At 34.8% G+C, this 19,756-nt stretch overlaps 1 protein-coding gene across 25 annotated transcripts in view; it reads right to left on the reverse strand.

The window, feature by feature from the left end:
* ZNF521 (zinc finger protein 521) overlaps positions 1 to 19,756 on the reverse strand; it is a 348,179-nt gene that overhangs the window by 174,754 nt on the left and 153,669 nt on the right. For 2 of the 25 annotated variants that reach the window (XM_016431653.2, XM_056823827.1), the window contains exon 5: positions 634 to 2,096. The exons of 22 other annotated variants lie outside the window; for them this stretch is intronic. In XM_016431653.2, the coding sequence (XP_016287139.1) occupies positions 2,061 to 2,096 (36 nt within the window). In that variant the 3' untranslated portion in view covers positions 634 to 2,060. Of the gene's footprint in view, positions 1 to 633; positions 2,097 to 18,562; positions 18,603 to 19,756 lie in introns of those variants that run through there. One more of the 25 variants, XM_016431654.2, reaches the window with a different exon arrangement.

Below are 19,756 nucleotides of genomic sequence, written 5' to 3' on the forward strand. Positions count from 1 at the left end.
AGGTACAGACAGCAGACACTTGATGCTTTTTATTGAATAATTCATTCCACAATCTTTTCCTCTAGTCACAAATAATGACCAATGTCTTTATTATTTTAACTTGTACTTCTCTTTGCCATATCCCACAAACCAAATATACATTGCTTGAAGAGTTGAATGGGGAAAATTAGATGGGGAGAAAACTGCTGAAGTTAAGGTAGAAATTGTGAGCTTGAATATGTTGTTTTGAAGTAGGGAGACAAATTTTTTTTAAATTTGAAGAAAAAAACTTGAGTGAAATATTGGATTCATTAGTGATCTAAAGCAGAAAAAAAGAAGGCAGATTTTGCTTTTAGACATAGTTTATGGTATTTATTTTTAAAGTTTTTTCATAATGAAAGCTTGTGAATCTCCCTTGCACATCACTACTATAATAGATCCTTTTGATTAGGAATGTATACAGGGAAAAGAGGGTTTAGAAGGGGCATCATTAAACCACATATTGGCCCATCATCATCTTATATGAAACATTCAGGCTACATATTTCTATTAATGAAAATATGGATAGAAGGAACTGCATGGCAGGTGACAAGTTTTGTTTAAAATGTGTTGAGACAGATTGCTTTAGTATTTAATTTTCTCCCAGGAAGCAAATGGAAAATTTAGGGAGATGTATTAACTCTTTATGAAAATTAGCATATTGCTTAATGAATTATTGCCAGTAATTGAATAAATGAGACTTTAGTGAGAAGGCTTTCCTCAAAGTGACAGGGATTAAGAATTCATGATCTTTGCCTCCTCCTTTTCTTCAAAATCTGATTTATCTCCCACTTAAAATGCTTTGCTTGTTTCCTTAAATTAATTCTCTTTCCTTCCCTATTGCCAGAAAAACAAGACCACATTCTAATAATTTCTTGTTTTGATTCTAGAAACTTTCTCTTTTTCGGACTTCCCTTCTCATACTTATTTCCTTCACATAATCTCCAAAATTATTGTTGTCCCTAGTCATATCCAGTCTTTGTTTCAAACATATAGTTAAATTTTGATTTCCAAGATTTTCTAAAATTCTCCTCCCAACTTACTCTTGTATTTGTTTCCTGGTCCTTCAAATTCACCCATTTGTATTTTTTTTAGCATTTCATTTAAAAAGCTCAGAGGTATCAAACTGAAATAGAAATGGAGTCACTAAACTATATGTAAGGATCCCTGTGGGCTCAATATTCACTTCTGTTATATTTTCATTCATTTCATTAACTATTTCTCAAATACATTTTAATCTGGTTTAACTGCATTGCAGAATAGTGCTGGTTTTGACATCTCTGCTGTCTCTAGTGGGGCTAAACCTAAGGGATTTGGACCTAAGAGGACCCAAGTTCAAGTCTTGCCTCAGACACTAGTTGTATGATTCTAAGCAAGTTTCTCTGGGCATCAGTGTCTTCCTCTATAAAGAAGAGTTGGATTGAATTCCCTCTAAAGTCCTTTCTGGTTTAGATAAATGATCCTTTTTCTACCAGTTTCCATTTTGGGCTCTTCATGCCACTACTCCACATTGAAAGAGCTTTCCCACTGATGCATGTCAGAGCACCTCACTCCTCTCTTCCAAATTGTTTCTGAAAATCCACCTGCTCTATGAAGCTTGTTAGCAATTACACCCACACAATGCTCTGGTTGTTTACTTTATTATCCCTGGTATTTGTGTCCTTAGACAGTTCTTCAGGACTAGGGGTGTGTTTATTGCCCTTTACCTGACATAAAATGTAAGAACACTTAGAGTGCCATATGAATAAAGGAAGAAGAAAGCACCAGAGATTTTTCTACCAACTCACTCAAGTATTTTTTAGGATTATTAGTGCATTGTCTTCTGGCATCCTCATTTCTTTTTTTCAGTCTTTTCAAGAAAAAAAGAGTTCCCCATAGTCTTCTTAATCCCATAAACAGTATTAGAATAAAATTTCTCCAGCTATCTATGAGCATTGCAACACTTACAGCAGTGAAGTGGTGGATGGACAGTTAGTTTCACTAACTGCTGCCAAGTTGCCTATTCATGGGGTGCTGAACAATGCTGATGTCTTCTGATTAATTCATAGGCAGGACAAGATTGCTGCCACCAAATATGCCTAGGTTGAGAATCATAGAGTTAGAAAGGACCTCAATTCAAGAGATCATTTACTCTGTCCCCTGACCTCAAATTAACCCACTGAGATTCTAGGGGAATCCAAAAAAAGTTTTGCTCCATATTTAATGGTGCTGAATTTTTTTTTCTATATGAAACACTAGAGTATAGGGACACTGCAGAACCCATTGGGGGGTAATGTGTCCTTTTAAAACAGTAACAGATAATATTGCACAAAGAAAATAAATCCCAGCTCTGCCTATATGAAACCAAGCAAATCGCGTTTCCAATGTGGGCCTCAATTTCTTCATCTGTAAAATAAGAAAGAGTAAAATGGAATAGATGACCTCTAAGAAGTTCTCTTCTTACTCTAACTTTATGTCAAACTGTGTTAGACAACATAAAATGCAAAGATAGAAATTCAGGGGATCCTGGGAAGAATCTTTTGCCTCTTCCTAATAGTTTGAAAGGTGATCACCATGACTATTCAGTCTCTTCCCCTAAAATTCAGTTTATCAAAAAAAAAAAAACCTGAGTCAGACATTTAAAAGAAAACTGAATTTTCTTATAAAAACGTTACTGACTAGGTACTCATATTGCAATATATATGCTATTTAGAACTTTTCCAGAGTCATCTCCAACCTGGTGTATGTGTGATTTTACTGTAATCAAATGTGCTTATAGTCTGTAGACTAAATTTTCCTGCCATGAATCATAGGAAACTGCTGACTTTCAAAAAATCAATGTCCTATTCTATTGTGAATGCAGAAACAGTCTAAATATTACTCGGTGGTTATTGTTACTTCTCCTCTTAAGTATCACACCAATTTCAAGATAAACTAGTATGCCAAATTTTATCAAACCAGTCCCTGTATTGATCCTTAGGGAATGGGTTACTCACTGATCTTCCAACAAGTCTACTTCAAAGTTATTATCTTAATAACCCTCTTTTAAGTCTATCCCAGTGCCTGACCCTGGGATGTGGGTGACCCTAGTTCTCAAAGACTGTGCCAGTAAAACTTATGTTCTAGCAATTACTCTCATGTCAAAAAAAGCTGAGAGTATGGTCCTACCAAATGATTATATGTCCTTTCACAGAATTAACTTAGCTGAGTATGAAGAGGCTCATCACCGGTAAGTGGGCCACTTTGGGATGAATTCTGTGACCATGGCAACTCACAAAACAAATAAAAATAAAAATAGTTCTCAGTCTGTGTGGTCCTTCTCTGATTCTGCAGTTATGATGGTGGAAAGGTGAACAGAGGATGCTAACAAGTACAGTTTCTAAACCATCTCTAAACTTTAATGTAGCCCTTAGTACTCTAAAAGGGTTGTCAAATCACTAGCAAGTAGATCTACTACTTGAAGGAGATAAATAATATCAATCTTAAAAGCTTCACCCATAAAAGAAATCAGAGAGAAAGAATATGCAGCAACATGTTAGTAGGGTTCATAAGTATTTTTTGGAGAGCCCAAGAAAGGAGTGAAGATAGTTTCATTATACACACAAACACAACAAGAAATATTTTTTCATGACTATTTCATTGAAATTTGGTCATCTCCAATCCCAATACTCATGATATATATTTGTAAATTGATAACTGTAAAAATAATTGAAGCTTATGAACCAAACCAATATCAGTTATAGGGAATGAAGAAGAAAAGAAATTCTATGAATAACTCAGTAAGACCCACCAAATTAAAATAATAAATATTTTAATGCCCAGGGCCTTCAATGCAGAAGTGGGAAAATATCAGTATGCTGAGAACTATATGATAAATATGGGTAATTGAGAAGGAATGAGAGAGCAAACACTATAGTGTATAGAAGTGTATAGAAGACTCATACTTTCCATTATGAACACTTTCTTCAAGATAAAAAAGGTAGGCAATGGACATGATAAAAATTGGAAAAGTCACCAGAAAAATGAAATTGTTTGGTGTTCTTTTTTACCAGATAGGAGATCCCTAATCCATTTGAACCATTTGTTTTATAATTTTGTTATTTAGGTGAGAAGCACCCTCATGAATCATCTGTCTTCTGGTTAGACTATCAAATTATTAAAAGCAAAGATTAAAATTAATAAAAAAGAGAAAAAATCAAAATAATGAGAAAATATATAATATGCCACTAAAACAACTCTCTCATTTTTAAATTGATAATGAATTAAGTAATAGATAAAAGAAATAACAGCAACATAAATTACACTCATTTTAGACTGAAATTCAAGCAGCGTGAATCAATTGCTATAGCAAGGAGACCAAAAGAACCTAAACGTGCCTTATTTGGTTAATAACTGAAAAATACCACATAGAGATTTAGAATATAAACTTACTTGCAAAATCTTATAAAGAAGGATAGTGGATGATTACAAGTAGTTTCATATCACAAAGCAAAGATGAAAAATCAGTTTTAAAAATGCTTGGAACATTGAATATAATGTCAGACATTTTTAGTATACATATTAGTTTTGCTGATCCTTTTCTTCTTCTTCCTCTGTAACAACTCAGAAAAATTGCCCATCCACAGAGCAAAGATTAATTGGATGAAGAATGCCTATGGCTCAGATAATGACAAGAAGTATCCATCAATATGTGTATCTGGGATAGACAGTACAAATGGACAATGAATTAAGCTCAAAATTAAATAGGAGAGCTTGCCTTCATATAATTGCAGAGCTTCTTTGGTGACCCCAAACTTTGTTAACACTCGTTAACAAAGGACCATTTTTTGAATTTAAAAAATGTTGTTCTATGTTGGACAGACACAGAACACCAGTAATAAAAATCAATAGTGGTCAGAGAATGATGGAGACGTGCATGGTAAGGGTGGGCAGAATACAACAAATAACCAATGAGAAACTTTCAGACAAATATAGGGGTAAAATATATCATTGGGAAAATGCATGCTAGGAAAAGAAGATGGACCTGATAAGAGAAAGGGATAGCAGGAGAAGACCCTCAGGGTTTCACAGGAATGCTCCTGATGTCAATAGAAGGATCACTACAGTGTGATGGGGGGACTGCTATGGAGATTTACCATAATAGAAGAATAAGCAGCACATGCAAAAGGCAAGCCCCACTAGAGGAAATATCAGAATCAAGGAGATCCCGGATCCATTTGAATATTCTAACTTTTGTTGTAGAATAATAATGGGTTCTATGCTCCCGGCTTCTCCTGTCATTTGTCAGCAGGTGATCAGTGAATGCTAATTGATTGGTTCCTATGGAGCTTGCTTTGTCTTTGAGGAGTAAAGTTTTGCTTATGGTGGTCAAATAGCCAATTGTGTGGCCACTCTGCTAAGTTAAATTCTAATTTTCTAGGTCTTTCATTAAGCTTTATAAGCTCTTTCTGCTTTCTTACCTCTTAAACCAAAGTGAAACATGTGAAATTCCCCAGACATTCCTTGGATCCATCTTAAATAGGGAAATGTTAACATGATTCTTTGTCTAATTCATCAATACCCCCCTTCTATATCCAAAGGTATGACAGACTTTTCTTTGTTCTAGCTTTCAAACTCTTAGTTATCCTAAGAATCTTTCCAAAACCTACAAAAATTTCATATTTTCTGAATAAATCATATGTTCTGGTAAGAAGCCAAAATTTATTACCTACTTTATTTACTCCATATTTCATCCCAAGAGTTTTTAGTTTATAATACTGAGCAATAGTGATGCAATGTCTTTAAAAACCCAGTTTCTCAAATATATCTCTGTTTATGTTTTGTAAAATTCCTCACTGAGGCATACAGTTTACTATAACTTTCTTTTATAAATCTTATTTTTACTTGCTTTAATTTTATTTTGTTAAGTCCTCTGCTATCGATGATGGACTTTAACCTAAGATGCCTTCAAGGAGGTTTAGTTCCTTGCCTGTGATTACTTTTTTCCACCTACATGTACATCCATCCTCCTGAGTTTACTCCTTTATATTTATTGCTTGACATTGTGCATAACCTTAGAGCACATTCAATAATAATATATCTTTGCAGTTTTAGACACCACAGTGCTCCTTACTCTTCCTAGGTTCCACTCTTTGTTTTCACTGTTTCAATCTTATTTTCCCCTACTTTACCAACTCTATGGAATTATGATAACTTATTTAGGTGATCCCTTACCTAATCATCTCTAATTATTTTTTTCTAGCTCAGATGAAATCATTCTTGATTTTAATAACAAGCATTTATTTAGTAACCACTGCGTATCTGACTGCATACTAGGTGTTTACTATCACAGCATTTCGTGATACCATGCCAGATTTATGAGCATAATCTCTGCCTCGAGTCACTCTCCCCTCTCTAGCCCACCCAACCTGATATTTTAAAACATAGGTCTGTCTATTTACTGCTCTGGTAAACCAGGGGAAATTTAATGTTACTTGAAAATCCTAATACGTGTCATTTAAACTCTTTTTATGATCTGGCTACAATCTGTTTTTTTATTGGCTTTATCTGGTCCATCCAACTGGCCATTATACCACTCATTCTAAATGGTTTGCCTCCTTTCACAGGATCTCTACTCCACTTCCAATGCCTCATGCCTGGAATGAGCTCCTTCTCCAATTTATTTCTTTAAATCCTTAATTTCCTTTAAAAATGTAGCTCCAGTTCAACTTTTTAAAGGAGGGTTTTCCAGTGCACACCTCCCACTACCAAATATTTTGCCTTGTATATCAGTGGTGTCAAATTCAAATAGAAATGGGACCACTAAAGAAAACATAAGGAAAAAGACTCTGCTGTCCCAACTTAGAAAACGACAAATTAACATTATCTAGATTCCATAGTATTTTTTTAAATGTATTTTGTTGAATATTTCTCAACAGGGGCATTTAGGTGGTTCAGAGGACAGAGAACTGGGCCTAGAGACAGGAGGTCCTTGATTCAAGTCCAACCTCAGCCACTTCCCAGCTATATGACCCTAGACAAGTCATTTAATCCCAATTACCTAAATGCTCTTCTGCCTTGGAACTGACACTTAGTATGGATTCTAAAATGGAAGATAATGATCTAAAAAACATTTCCCAATTATACTTTAATCTAATTCCATCACTATGCCTCCCATGTTTGACTCCTCTATTGTATATACTTTGTTCATGTGTATATGTTTGTATATGTTATCTTGCCCCTGCTCAAATGTAAGCTCTCGTGGCAGGGACTAAAATGCTGCCTGAAATATAGGACACATTTAATAAGTACTTATCAATTGTTAAAACAAGCAAAATGATTATGTTCCCACTGAAAGCATATTTTATTCAAACAAGATTTGATTCAAAAAATATTTAAATAATCTAAATAATATCTTCATATCAGAAAATCAGGAAACCTATATTACAAATTTAGCTGCAACGATTTTAGGTATGAGTTTTTGCATTGAAAGTAACTATTTCTATAGTATCAATTAAGTTATACACACATAGGCTTAAATATATAAGTTCTGGCCATTGTTGAGTTGTTTTTCAGTTGTATCTGATGCTTCATCACCCCATTTCAAGTTCTCTTGGCAAAGATGAGGAAATAATTTGCCATTTCCTTCTCCAATTCATTTTACAGATGAGGAAATTGAGGCAAACAAGGAAAAGTGATTTGCCTCAGGTTACACAGCTAGCAAGTGTTTAAGGTCAAATTTGAACTCATGAAGATGAGTCTTCCCAACTCCAGACCCAGTGCTCTAACCATGGTGCCCCTTAGAGTTCTGGCCATACGATTAGGACCAGAGCTGGAAAGGGCCTGAGAGATTTCCTGGCCCAATTTCTCATCTCACAGCTGGGGAAACTAAACCTCAGAGGTATTAAGTGTCACACTGGATATTCTTTACACCATGTCACACTACCTCACATATAATTCAGTAACAGCAAGAGCCAACATTTATTGAATGCTACTATGTACTCTTTAATTTGTTCAGAATACAAATATCAAATAAGTCCTCCCAGAGTTTATATATTAAAATAAGAGATAAGATGGGGGACAAATGGCAGCAATCTACATCAGAATATAGTAAATGTATCATACAAACAAGTTATAATGCAAATTTGGGGAAATGTTGCTCAGTATTAAAGCCTCAGAAAAATATCAACTTTATTTTTTATTTCTCTTCCATGAAATGCTTTCATTAAATGGCCTCAGACACCTTCTAGGTGATGCTGGGCAAGTTGCTTAATCCCAATTGCCTATCCTTTACCACCCCTCTGCCACTGAATTAGCACTGATTCTGACAGAAAGTCGGGGTTTAAATATATATATATATATATATATATATATATAGTTATTAAGCTTCATTTATTCAATAATTATTTTAGGAACAACTATCATAAATCAGGTTTTTAAGTTCTACAAAGACATAGAAGACCCAGTTCCTGCCCTGAAGGAGCTTTTAATCTATCTATATATGTAGAAAATGTCCACCAAGAGCTTCAATAGAAGATGTGTGTGTAAGTGTCCTGTGCGTGGTATAAAATAAGAACAGAGACTGCCAAGTCAGGAAGGATGTGGATGAGGGAAAAGGAAGTAGTATGGCTGTTGGGCTGTTTAAGTTTTTAGTATATGGAGATAAGGGATGCGCAGTGAACCAGGCAGTGTTCCAAACAGAGGGCAGGGCAAGAGCAAAGGCAAAATGATGGAAAAGCATGGTGCATGTCAAGAGAATTTCAACTAGTCCAAACACTGGATGCTTATGGGAGAGCACATGGCATCTAATAGTGTTTGGCATAGAGAAAGCACCCAATAAATATTTACTGAATTGATCAGAACTGAGCAAAGATGGATCAGTTTGGAAAGTGAGGTTAGAGGTGAGACTAAGAAGAACCTTAAATGTCAAGTAGCAGAATTTGGATTTTAGACCATGGACCACCATTGCAGACTCTTGAGAAGGATAGAAGTAACGCTTGAGTTAGATGGATTAGAAGGAGAATGTCTTGAAGTAAGAAAACCCGGGGAGAGATGACTAAAATAATCCCACAATATAATGATAGGGACCAGAACTAGAACTAGTGGCAATGGGGGACAGAAAGGGAGGGTCAAGGCATGATGGTGGGTTGGCAAAGAAGAGTCAAAGATCACCTTGAAGCTCAAAACCTGTGTGAATAGAAAAATTGTATTATTATTAGTTAAAATTGGGCAGTTACAAAAAAGGAGTTGCCTTGGGGAATAACCCAATAAACTCACTTTTAAACTCATTGAGTTTGAAGTATTAGCAAGATACTCACATGGAAATGTCCAGTGGGCACTGGAAATGTGGAACCATGAGAGGTTAGTAGTATAAATAAAGATTTAGACATTTTCCCCATAGAGATGAAAGTTGAAGCCCAGGAAAAGATAATGATAATAACAGTAAGTACTGATATTTATAGATTATTTTAAAATGAGTGAAGTATTATATATATATATATTATTTTACTTGAGGGAATGAAAATATTAGGTAGAGAAAGAATAGGGGAGGACAGAGAAAATGAGGAAAGTAAAACACTAGTCATAAGATTTTGGGAAATGCCCAAATTTAGGGGACAAGAAGAATCATATAGAAAAGAGGAACCAAGGATCATGTTTTATGTAGAATTTCAAAATGTTCTCCCATTCAGGTAACTAAATCAAGCACCATCTGTTTCCTATAGAAAGTATCATCTCAGGTACTCTGGGGCCATGTAGCCCTCCTTTCACTTGGACCTCTCCCTGACCCCCAATCCCTTAAGCAGACTTTCCTTTTTTCCCTTCCAAACTTCCCACTTCTAGCTCTAAGAAGGGTATTTACAATTACACTACCATCATCTCTGGGTCTTCCATTGGAAATGTCAAGTGGTTGCTCTATTGTTCTATTCACTACCATTTAGCCAGACCACCAATTTTTATGGGTTATTTCCCCATTAGAAAGTAAGCTCCTTGAAAGCAGTGGACCCCTCATTTCCACATTTGTATCTCCATCACTTCTCACAGATCTGGGCCTTTCATAGGGCAGCTAGGAGGCACAGTGGATATAGCATTGAGCCTGGATTCAAGGAGACTCATTTTCCTGAGTTCAAAACTGATTTCAGACACATAATATCTGGGTGACCTTGGGCAAGTCACTTGATCCTGTTTGCCTCAGTTTCCTCATCAGTAAAATGGCAAAGCACTCTAGGATCTTTGCCAAGAAAACTCAAAATGGTGTTAGAAAAAATCCTCCATGATGAAACAACAACTGAGTGCCAGTAAGTGCTCAATAAAGATTTTCCACTTATCAATTCATGTAGAAAATGGAGCCAATTAATAATACACATCTTAAAAGATTAATCCTACTCTTAGCTTTAATACAGATTCTTTTTCCAGTCTTTTAAAAGACAATTCCAATAGACTACCAGAATTTCAGTAAGAGTTAAGTAACACAGTTCTTCCCCAGGCAGAAATCTATCATAACACTTCAGAGTACAATTCTCCTGATGTAATACACATTTATTAAGTGCTTACTATGTGCCAGGCACAGTGCTAAACTGGGATTACAAAAAAAGATAAAGGATAGTCCCTGCCCTCAAGAAACTTACCATCTAAAGCAGAAGCCAACATAGAAACAAAAAATATGCAAAGCAAGCTATCTACAGGATAAAGAGGAAATCATTAGCTGAGGGAAGGCACTAGAATTGAGAGGCTGGGGAAGTCCTCCTGTAGGAGGTGAGGTTGTGGTTGGAACTTAAGAGGGAGCCAGGAGGATCAGTAGTTGGAGGAGAGGAAGGACAACATTCTAGGTGCTGTGGCAGTCAGATGAAAAGCATAGAACCAGGTGATGAGTGTCTTGTTTCTGGAAAAGCCAGGAGGCTACCATCACTAGATGGAAGAGATCTATCTGGGAGTAAAGTGTGAGAAGACTTGAAAAGGAAAAATCTAGGGAGTGGCTAGGTGGCTCCGTAAATTAAAGGCCAGGTCCAGAGATGGGAAGTCCAGGGTTCAAATATAACCTCAGGCACTTCCTAGTTGTGGGCCCTGGGCAAGTCATTTAATTCCCATCACTTAGCCTTTATCACTGTTCTGTCTTAGTACCAATACATAGTACTGATTCTAAGATGGAAGGGCTTAAGAAAGAAAATCTTAAAATGGAGTAAACTAGTAGAAAGAAAATGAATTTCAAGTAAAAAAAATCTGGGTCCAGCTTCTTAACTGCCAATGGAATCATGGGAAAATATTTTCATCTTGCTTTTGTCATTTATTAAAAAGGGGATAGGACTAGATGATCTTTAAGGTTCTTTCCAGGTTTGCATTCTACTCATTTTATGGGTATGGAATGGGGCAGTAATAAATTTGGTACTAGAACTAGGAACTGAAAATCTGGATTAGAGAAAAATTATGTTCCAGAAACTTCAGTGAAATGCAGGTGAAACTGGTGACTGAAGCTAAGCAGCAAATTTCAGGCCACATGTCTTCAAATCCCACCTGGGCATTTATACTAGGGATTTCTAACCCGTTGTTCTGATATATTAGAGATGCCAAATAAATACAACAGAAGAACTATAAATCTGGAAGCAGATTGAATTTGGCAAAGCCACTCGGTCTATTTCAGGAACATCTTGAGTCTTACAAATTTATTTGGTCATGCAACTTTTCTGCTTAATTTTAAAGACTTTCATATTTAGTGGAAGCTTAATCCATCTATTTTTGCTTTATGCATATTTAACTCATCAAAATTTGGTATTAGTAGAGTAATTTGACAACTAAAAAGCCTTAAGAGTATTTTCTCTGCTTCATTCTAGGGAAATACAATGTCATGGAAAGTTCACCCCTAAACACAAAAAATCCAAGAACTTTAGTGGGTTCAGAACTTGGCAATGCATACTTTTGTCTCCAAAATGAATTCCACAAAAGAAGAATGCCCGATACCTACATACTTTAAAAGCACAGATGATTAATGAGAAAGTGACTCCTTTTCAAGGTTATGCTTGATTTTGAAATTACCAGCAAATCTTTCTAGTGATTCTAATTCATTTATATAATGCCTGTCAATAAACCATCTTGAAACTTTTATGGTATGAATACATATGCAACCATTTATTTAACAATTAGTGTCTATTTACACATTTTGGTCCCTTTGAAGACTTTCGATCAGGCATAATGAAAAATGATCATATTCTCTTGAGGACTGAAGGCGAAGGAAATGTCATCATGAGGTATATAATGGGCTATAATCGGACAGGCAAATGAATAGCTGTTTCATATTTCAATAACGTGAGGAAGAGGAGACCCACACCTTCCTCAATATTTTTTATTTATTACATTTACTTCAAAAGAGTATGCACCATTTATGTGTTTGCATCTTAAAACATGACACAAGTATTTCAGTAGCATGACCCCAGCTATTTTAAGAATGAATAAAAATACATGAAAGAAAGATTATTATAATATGCACCCTAGCCTGAATCTATACATTGGACATCGCTATCTTCTTCATTTACCTGCAGTCTTCCAGTATCACAAGAGGTCTAGTATATACAAGTAGTCCTACTTTCTTACAGCTGAGAGACACCTTTTCAACACCTATATCCATTGCATATTTCTGTAACCTTCTTGAATTTGATACACTGGGAGAATGCATGTTCTTGCAACATTTTATAACCTCTGTACGATCCTCTTTCCCCCCAGAATACTATGTTTCCTCTCAGAATACTGGACTTCAGGATCTTTCTTTCAGGTGCTGACCGGTTCTAATTAATTATCCAGGAGAGTATAAATCCACACAGCAAATATCTGTTAAGAAATAACTTACCTCTATGATGTTTCTAATTAATAATCTTCACTGAGGACATGTAATGTTTTTCAATTATTATAATTAAACTATCAGCCTGTCTAAATTTCAAAAGTTTAAATGATGTTGGTGATGATGACAATTATGATGATCACAATGCCTTGAACTTAAATACCATTTTAGAATAACAGAACTTTAGTTCCTCTACAAAAGAAACTGTAGAGATCATTTAGTCCACTTCTCCATGTGGAAGGAAGCGTAGGAGACATGAATATCCTGTACAAAATCTTGACAGGTGTCACCTAGCTGTTGCTTGAAGGGATCTAATGATGGAAAACTCAGTACTATACTTCCTGAGGCAGTTGATTCCATTTTGGGATAGCTTTAATGAATATAAATTTTTTTCCTATATTTAGGGTGAGAAAAACTTCTTTATAATCCTCCATCAAGAGACTCAAGGTCCACCCTCTTGAGTCAAGAACAAATCTAATCTCTCTTTTACCTTTAACATATTTTAAGAGAGTGATCATGTCTATATTAAGTCTTCTCTTTTCTAAACATTTCTAGCTACCTAATTGATCCTTAGAGAATCTGGAAGAGTTTCTCTAAACCCAGGGTTAAACATTTTGTTGTCATGGATCCCTTTGGTAGTCTGATGAAGCCTATACACTTCTCAGAATATTTGCAAATGCAAAAAAAAAATTAGGATAAAGGATCATATCTTCTTAAAAATAAATTCATTAGCCCTAGGTTAAGAACACTTTCTTTAAATCTATTTACAATACTGATGTTTGTCCTAAAATTGGATGCCCAGAATGGGACACAATATTCTGCATGCACAGTGCCTTGTTTGTACCTCTTTTATGTACTATGCAATTTTGATGATCCTTATCTGTGTATGTATTTCATCTCTCATCTAGATAGCAAGATAACCACAATAATGGAACATATGTTCACCCAGCTTAAATCACATTCAGCCTGTAGCACAGTGGTCTACATAGCATAAGAACTAGAATGTAAGCTCCCTAAGAATGACTATCATTTTTATATTTCAGCCTTTAACATCTAAGGCTCTAGTGTTCAAAGAGCTCGCAACCTGCCTAACTCTACTATTACTATCACTGTTAGCAAGATTATCAATCAGGTTTCTGTCAAATTCTTTGGTAAATTCATATATAAAATACTTTCCTGACCTTTTCCAATAACCCTACCCCCTCAAATTAAGGAAATAATTTTAAACCACAACTTTTTTTAATAAACCCATTTTGTTTTCAATGATAACTATCTTCCTTTTCTCAATGTGCAAAAATTTATTTAATAATGTATTTATAATTAGAAAAGATGCTTTAAATTAAATGTCTAATTTTATAGATCATCATTATTAAACTCTTCCTATAGTTTGTAGAATCTTTTAAAATACTAAAACATTTGCCCATCACGATTTGCTGGGTATCTTCCATCTTCTTCACAATTATTCAAAGATTCCTACTGTTCAGCAATCATAACTATAAATTATCTCATATCCTAGTTCACTTGGGACAAATGACAAGCTTGTTTAAAGCAACTAGTTGCTCCCTATTTGCTTTCTGTAGCCAAGTTTCTGATTCAAAAGAAGGAAAAACCTCAAAGACTCCCTAAGATCTGTGCTACTCTACAAATCTTGGGCCCAGATAGCATGGGCTCAGCTCATTTCTACAACCTACAGATAGAAAGAAGTACAGTAAGATCTCCCTAGAGACCTCAGCACTCCCAGAGGACACAAAGACAGAATTTGTACTTTATAGTTAAAATCTCACAGCAACAACCCACAGAAAGTTTCTTTCAATTCACCTAAGTAGCAAGAATGATTGTGGTAACTTTGTACTATCAAGGCTACCAAAACTAAGCTGAATCTTGGGCCCAGTCCCAATCTGATGCCTCTTGAGATTCCCCCCACAGACCCCAAAATCTGCTCCTAAATGCTCTGGCTCTCCTAAAGCTATAGCACGATTTGTTATTCACCCCTCATAAAGAAATCATATCACTGCCTCTGATATCTCTCATTGCCCCGAGGTCAGAATCAAAGGCTGTTGGCCATATACTGCTAACCAATATTTTCTCAGTTCCCTACATTGTCACTGGTGGTCTATATTTCTTCTGCATAGCTATTTACTAAATTTTTGATATTTTCTTACTCGTGTCTTATTTATCTTAGGTTCAAACTTCTTCTTAACTCTTTCAGTTCTGTCTTTTACATTCTGCAAAATATTCTCCCTGGTAGAGAATGAACATTATTACAGAGAATGGATCTATGACCCATGATTTCCACGAATATAATACAATCCAAGTTAAGCTAGAGGGGAGATATATGATTAATATGCAAAATAAAATGTATTTTTGGACTTGATCATTGTGAGAATTTGTTTTATTGACCATGTTTATTTGTTTAAAGAGCTCTCTTTTTCTTTTTTCCTTTCTCCAGTGAAGGGAAGGTAGAACAAATAAAAAAGAAAATACTTGATAATTGGAAAACATTTAAATATTTTAGCACTTTTTTTTTCAGTTCTCATTTTTGGATTTCAGGATGCCTGATATTATTCTAATAAAAGTACTCTTAAACAAAATACCCTTTTATATTTGTCTTTAGTTGTACAGCCATGATTCCATCTTTTATAAGTTTTTTTCTTTTTAAAATTTGATTTGACTACAGTGCCTCCAGTGTAACCAAATCATTCTCTTTAAACACTTCCCCCTGTTTTTCATCATTTGTATCATTCTCAATTGCATTTGTCAGAATTTTGTTCTTAAGATTCTCCAAGCCTCTTGTAAGTTAACTTTTTTTAGTAACTTGGTCTATGGAAACATAGCTACTTTTTTACTTTATTTTAGACACTTATTTAAAGCATAGGGTTCATATCAGAATATTCTTGGGATATTCTTCTTGTATGTTACAAACTAGGAAGTAGCATAGTCGCTTTCTTCCAATTTTCCTATTGCTGCCATTCTTTGCTGACCAGAATCTGATCTAAAATAGTATATCCCTTTATTGCTTCTTCTGCCATGTGAAAAATCAAATTATCTGCATAGCAAATAAAAAAGCTAACTCTTATTCTACTTTTCCAAGCAAGATACCTCCAGTATCTGTCCAGAGAAGCAAAATCACCCACTGCAAGTCTATTCTGGCCTTGTGCCAGCTGTGTGATTTGTTTCAGGAACTTGTCATTCATTTCCATCTTTTATCAAGGTGGTTTATTGTATAGTCCAATAACAAAATCATTTGTTTTCCTCCAACATTCTTCCTCTCCCAAATGTCTTCTACTACTCTGATTTCTATAAAGTATATCCTCTCAGGACGTTGCTCCCCCAAATACCTATTTCTTCTAATTTTTTTCACAAATTAAACCTTTTCATTGTTGTATTCCACTCCTAAGTCCAAACATCCCCCCACCAAGTTTTAGTGACATGTATGAGTTCACATTTCTCTCCTTTTGTTGATATATATCCAATTTCCTGTTTATTGTCCACACTTTCCACATTGATATCAGGCATGTGAGAACAGACCTATTGCTTCTGTCATACTTCCTAGTCATTTTTTCTTGTAAGCTATTGTCCTCTTTACTGATTTCTTTCCCAGTTAAAAGTGTTTCACACAATGATTTGAATACTGGGCCTACAGGCAGGAGGACTCATCTTCTGTAGTTCAAATCTGGCCTTAAACATTTAGTAGTTGTTTGACCCTGGACAAGCCACGTAACTCTGTTTACCTCCATTTCCTCATCTATAAAGTGAACTGAAGAAGGAAATGGCAAACCACTCTGCTATCTCTCCCAAGAAAATCCCAAATAGGGTCATGAAGAGTCAACATAGCTAAAAACATATGAACAAAAGATAAGTACCACACTTAAGAGATAAAACTACAGAGAGAAATAAAAAACTGGTTTTCTATTACATAACCCTGAAGAAAAATCAGTCTACTAAGGAATGAATGGTGTGAATTTCTCTCCCAATTGCACAAGTAGATAAGCAAGGATATAATTTGACTTATGCACAACTCTGAAATATAGCCTCAAAGAAGGAGAGCTCAGGGTACGGTCCATAGATACAGAAAACCAGAGATTCCACTGTGGATGCTATTGCTTCTGAAAAAGTATAGAGAAGTGCTTTGCTATTGGGTCCAGAGGAGTGATTTTCTTGAAATCAGACTCAGGCTGGGAATACTGGAGTGGGGCAGAGGGAGATTTTAAGTCCTATGTGCTCAGAAGGCAAGTTGCTAACATCTTCCATGCAAAGTTGAAAATCAAGCTCACTGAACGTTTCTACTTCATGACACGGTGAGCTTTTCTATCTCAGGCATCAATAGTCTCATTTTTTAATACATTGTTTAACATTATGTTACAAATCAAATAAGGATTTCAGAGAATAAGCCATAAGTACATCAATTACAAGTTCAAGTTAGCATTTAGAGTAAGCTGGAACTAGATAACAATATAGGAAAGAAAATAGGCTAAAATATTCTATTGCTTAAACTCTCCTTCTTTGTATGATTTTCACATTACAATTGCAGATCATAATCACACCATCTCCATCCATCTCATAATTATCTTAAACATGCCCCAATTCTTTACTTCCTCTGTAACTTTACCCTCACTTTTTTTTATCACAGTATCCAAACCCAATCTCACTCCCTGAAAATCAAATGCCTAGTCTCTCTAAGTCTTTGTCATCTCTTTCCTAATTGGACTAAAGCAACTCATTTTATCAAGCTCCCTGTTTTCAGAATTATCCCCTTGCCCTCCCTCCCATATTTAGGTTATGAGCTGCTGCTTAAAAATTTCTTTCTCATCATCTTTCTCATCACCACATTGTCTCACTTGCAGGTTTTTTTTAGGTGACTTCATATTTTCCTTTACAATAAGTTCTCTTTCTTTTACATATTCTTCATCAAGTTATGTTGCTAAGAAATCTTTCTCCTTTTAATATGTCTTATAGTCTAAGATGCTTGAGCTGATCAATCTATACCTGTGTTCTTGATAATGCTTTTCCAAAGTGTGAATTTAGTTAATTAGAAACGTGATGCTAGTTTTCCTTATATTAAACCATCCTTGCATTCCTGGTACAAAAACCTGTTTGGTAACAATGTATAGTGATATATCATTGTAGTGTCCTAGCTAGCATTTTATTTAGGATTTTTGCATCCATTTTGTTTAATGAAATTGGTCTCCAATTTTCTTTCTCTGTTTTTGTTCTTCCTGGTTAAGATACCTGCACCATATTTGTTTCATAAAAGTAATTTGATAAGACTCTTTTTTTTTTACCTGTTATTTCAAATAATTTATTTAATATTGGAATTACTGGATCTTTGATTGGTGGGTAGAATTCTCTTGCAAATCCATCTGGTCCTCATATTTTTTTCTTATGAAATTCATTTATGACCTGTTCAATTTATTTTTCTAAAATAAGTTTATTCATATATTTTATTTCCCCCTCTTATAGTCCAGGCAGTTTATTTTTTGTAAGCGTTCTTCAATTTCACTTACATTGTTAAAAAGGTAAAGATAAGAAGAAAATTCTTCTAAAGAAATCTTCTTGGGTATCTGTCATCAGTTATTTATTCCATCACCCCCTTAATCTACCTATGCTTTTCTTACTTGCTATAGACTATTCCCCATACCCGGATAATTATTATTCATCATTATCATCATCAATATCAAATATTTATTAGACTCTCATAAGATATATGGCATTATTTATTATACAACTATTGGGCTCATAGTTTCAGTTAGATATAAGTACCTGCTCTCAAGGAACCATATAGTTCTCAGCAGCATACAATCTAAAGGGGAGAAAGGTATAAACATAATTACAATAGGAAGAAATGGATGAACATATTCATTAATTTACACATATAGAAATGATAGTATTTCTATAGAAAATTTAAAAAATATGTTCAGCATATTTCATGTCCATTATTGATCTACCTAAATCCTGTAATGCAACTGAGTGTGCTATGAACTAGTCCCCTCTGTTGAGAATAGCTTCCTGAAATCCCCAGTTCTCAAGTCCCCAAATATACTGAATGAGATGTAATCAAAATGGCAAGAGGTAGACAACTTTACCTTAGTATTCAGAATGGATTGAAGGGAACACATTATTGAAGAAGATAATTTGTCCCAAGAGGAGATTACTTAATGGTGCATGCACCTAAGACAGTTGTGGTAAGAAGGATGTAACAAGAAACTTTATATGGAAATAAATGGCAGGATCTAGGGAGTAAAGTACATTTAGCAGTAGGCAAGAGAAAGGGGGAAATTTAATCTTATATCACAATCTTGGGTTCCATTTCAAATTCCTTTAGGTACAATTACTTTTTATATTTAAATGTAGGATTTAAAATTGTCCCCACTAAAATTCTTTTTTAAAAATTGAGTCTACTCTTCCAGGTTTCTAAAATGTATTTGAATCTTGATTCTGACATCCAGTATACAAGTTATCCCTCCTAAATTTATGGCATCCATAAATTTGCTAACCACACTTTCAATGTTCTTGTCCCCGTTATTGATTTTTTTAAATATTGAATAGGACTGATGACAGAGCCCTATAGCATGCTTGCTAAAGATATTATTCTAAGCTAATGTGATTACATTTATCAAAAAGTTTGAAAATATAGTTGATTAATCACTTAGTTTTGCTCTAATCTAGTACATATTTCTCCATATTGTTTACACAGATGACTTGGTAAAATGTCTTAAATGCCCTAACAAAGTAAATCTAGTGACATTATCAGTAAAATAAACTAGGCGAGGTTATTACATCTTATTTTTAGGTTGTTAGATAAAGGAAACAATGCTAATAATCATCATTATTGTGTTTTTCCCATAAGGACTTAAAAATAACTAATAAATAAAATATGGATGATATTGTTTTATATATCCTTTTTTGGGGATCATATGATGCCTTCTCTAGTGCACTAAAGGCTAGGTGGAAGAG

The sequence above is a fragment of the Monodelphis domestica genome, chromosome 3 (genome assembly GCF_027887165.1).
Source record: "Monodelphis domestica isolate mMonDom1 chromosome 3, mMonDom1.pri, whole genome shotgun sequence".
Taxonomy (NCBI): Eukaryota; Metazoa; Chordata; class Mammalia; order Didelphimorphia; family Didelphidae; genus Monodelphis; species Monodelphis domestica.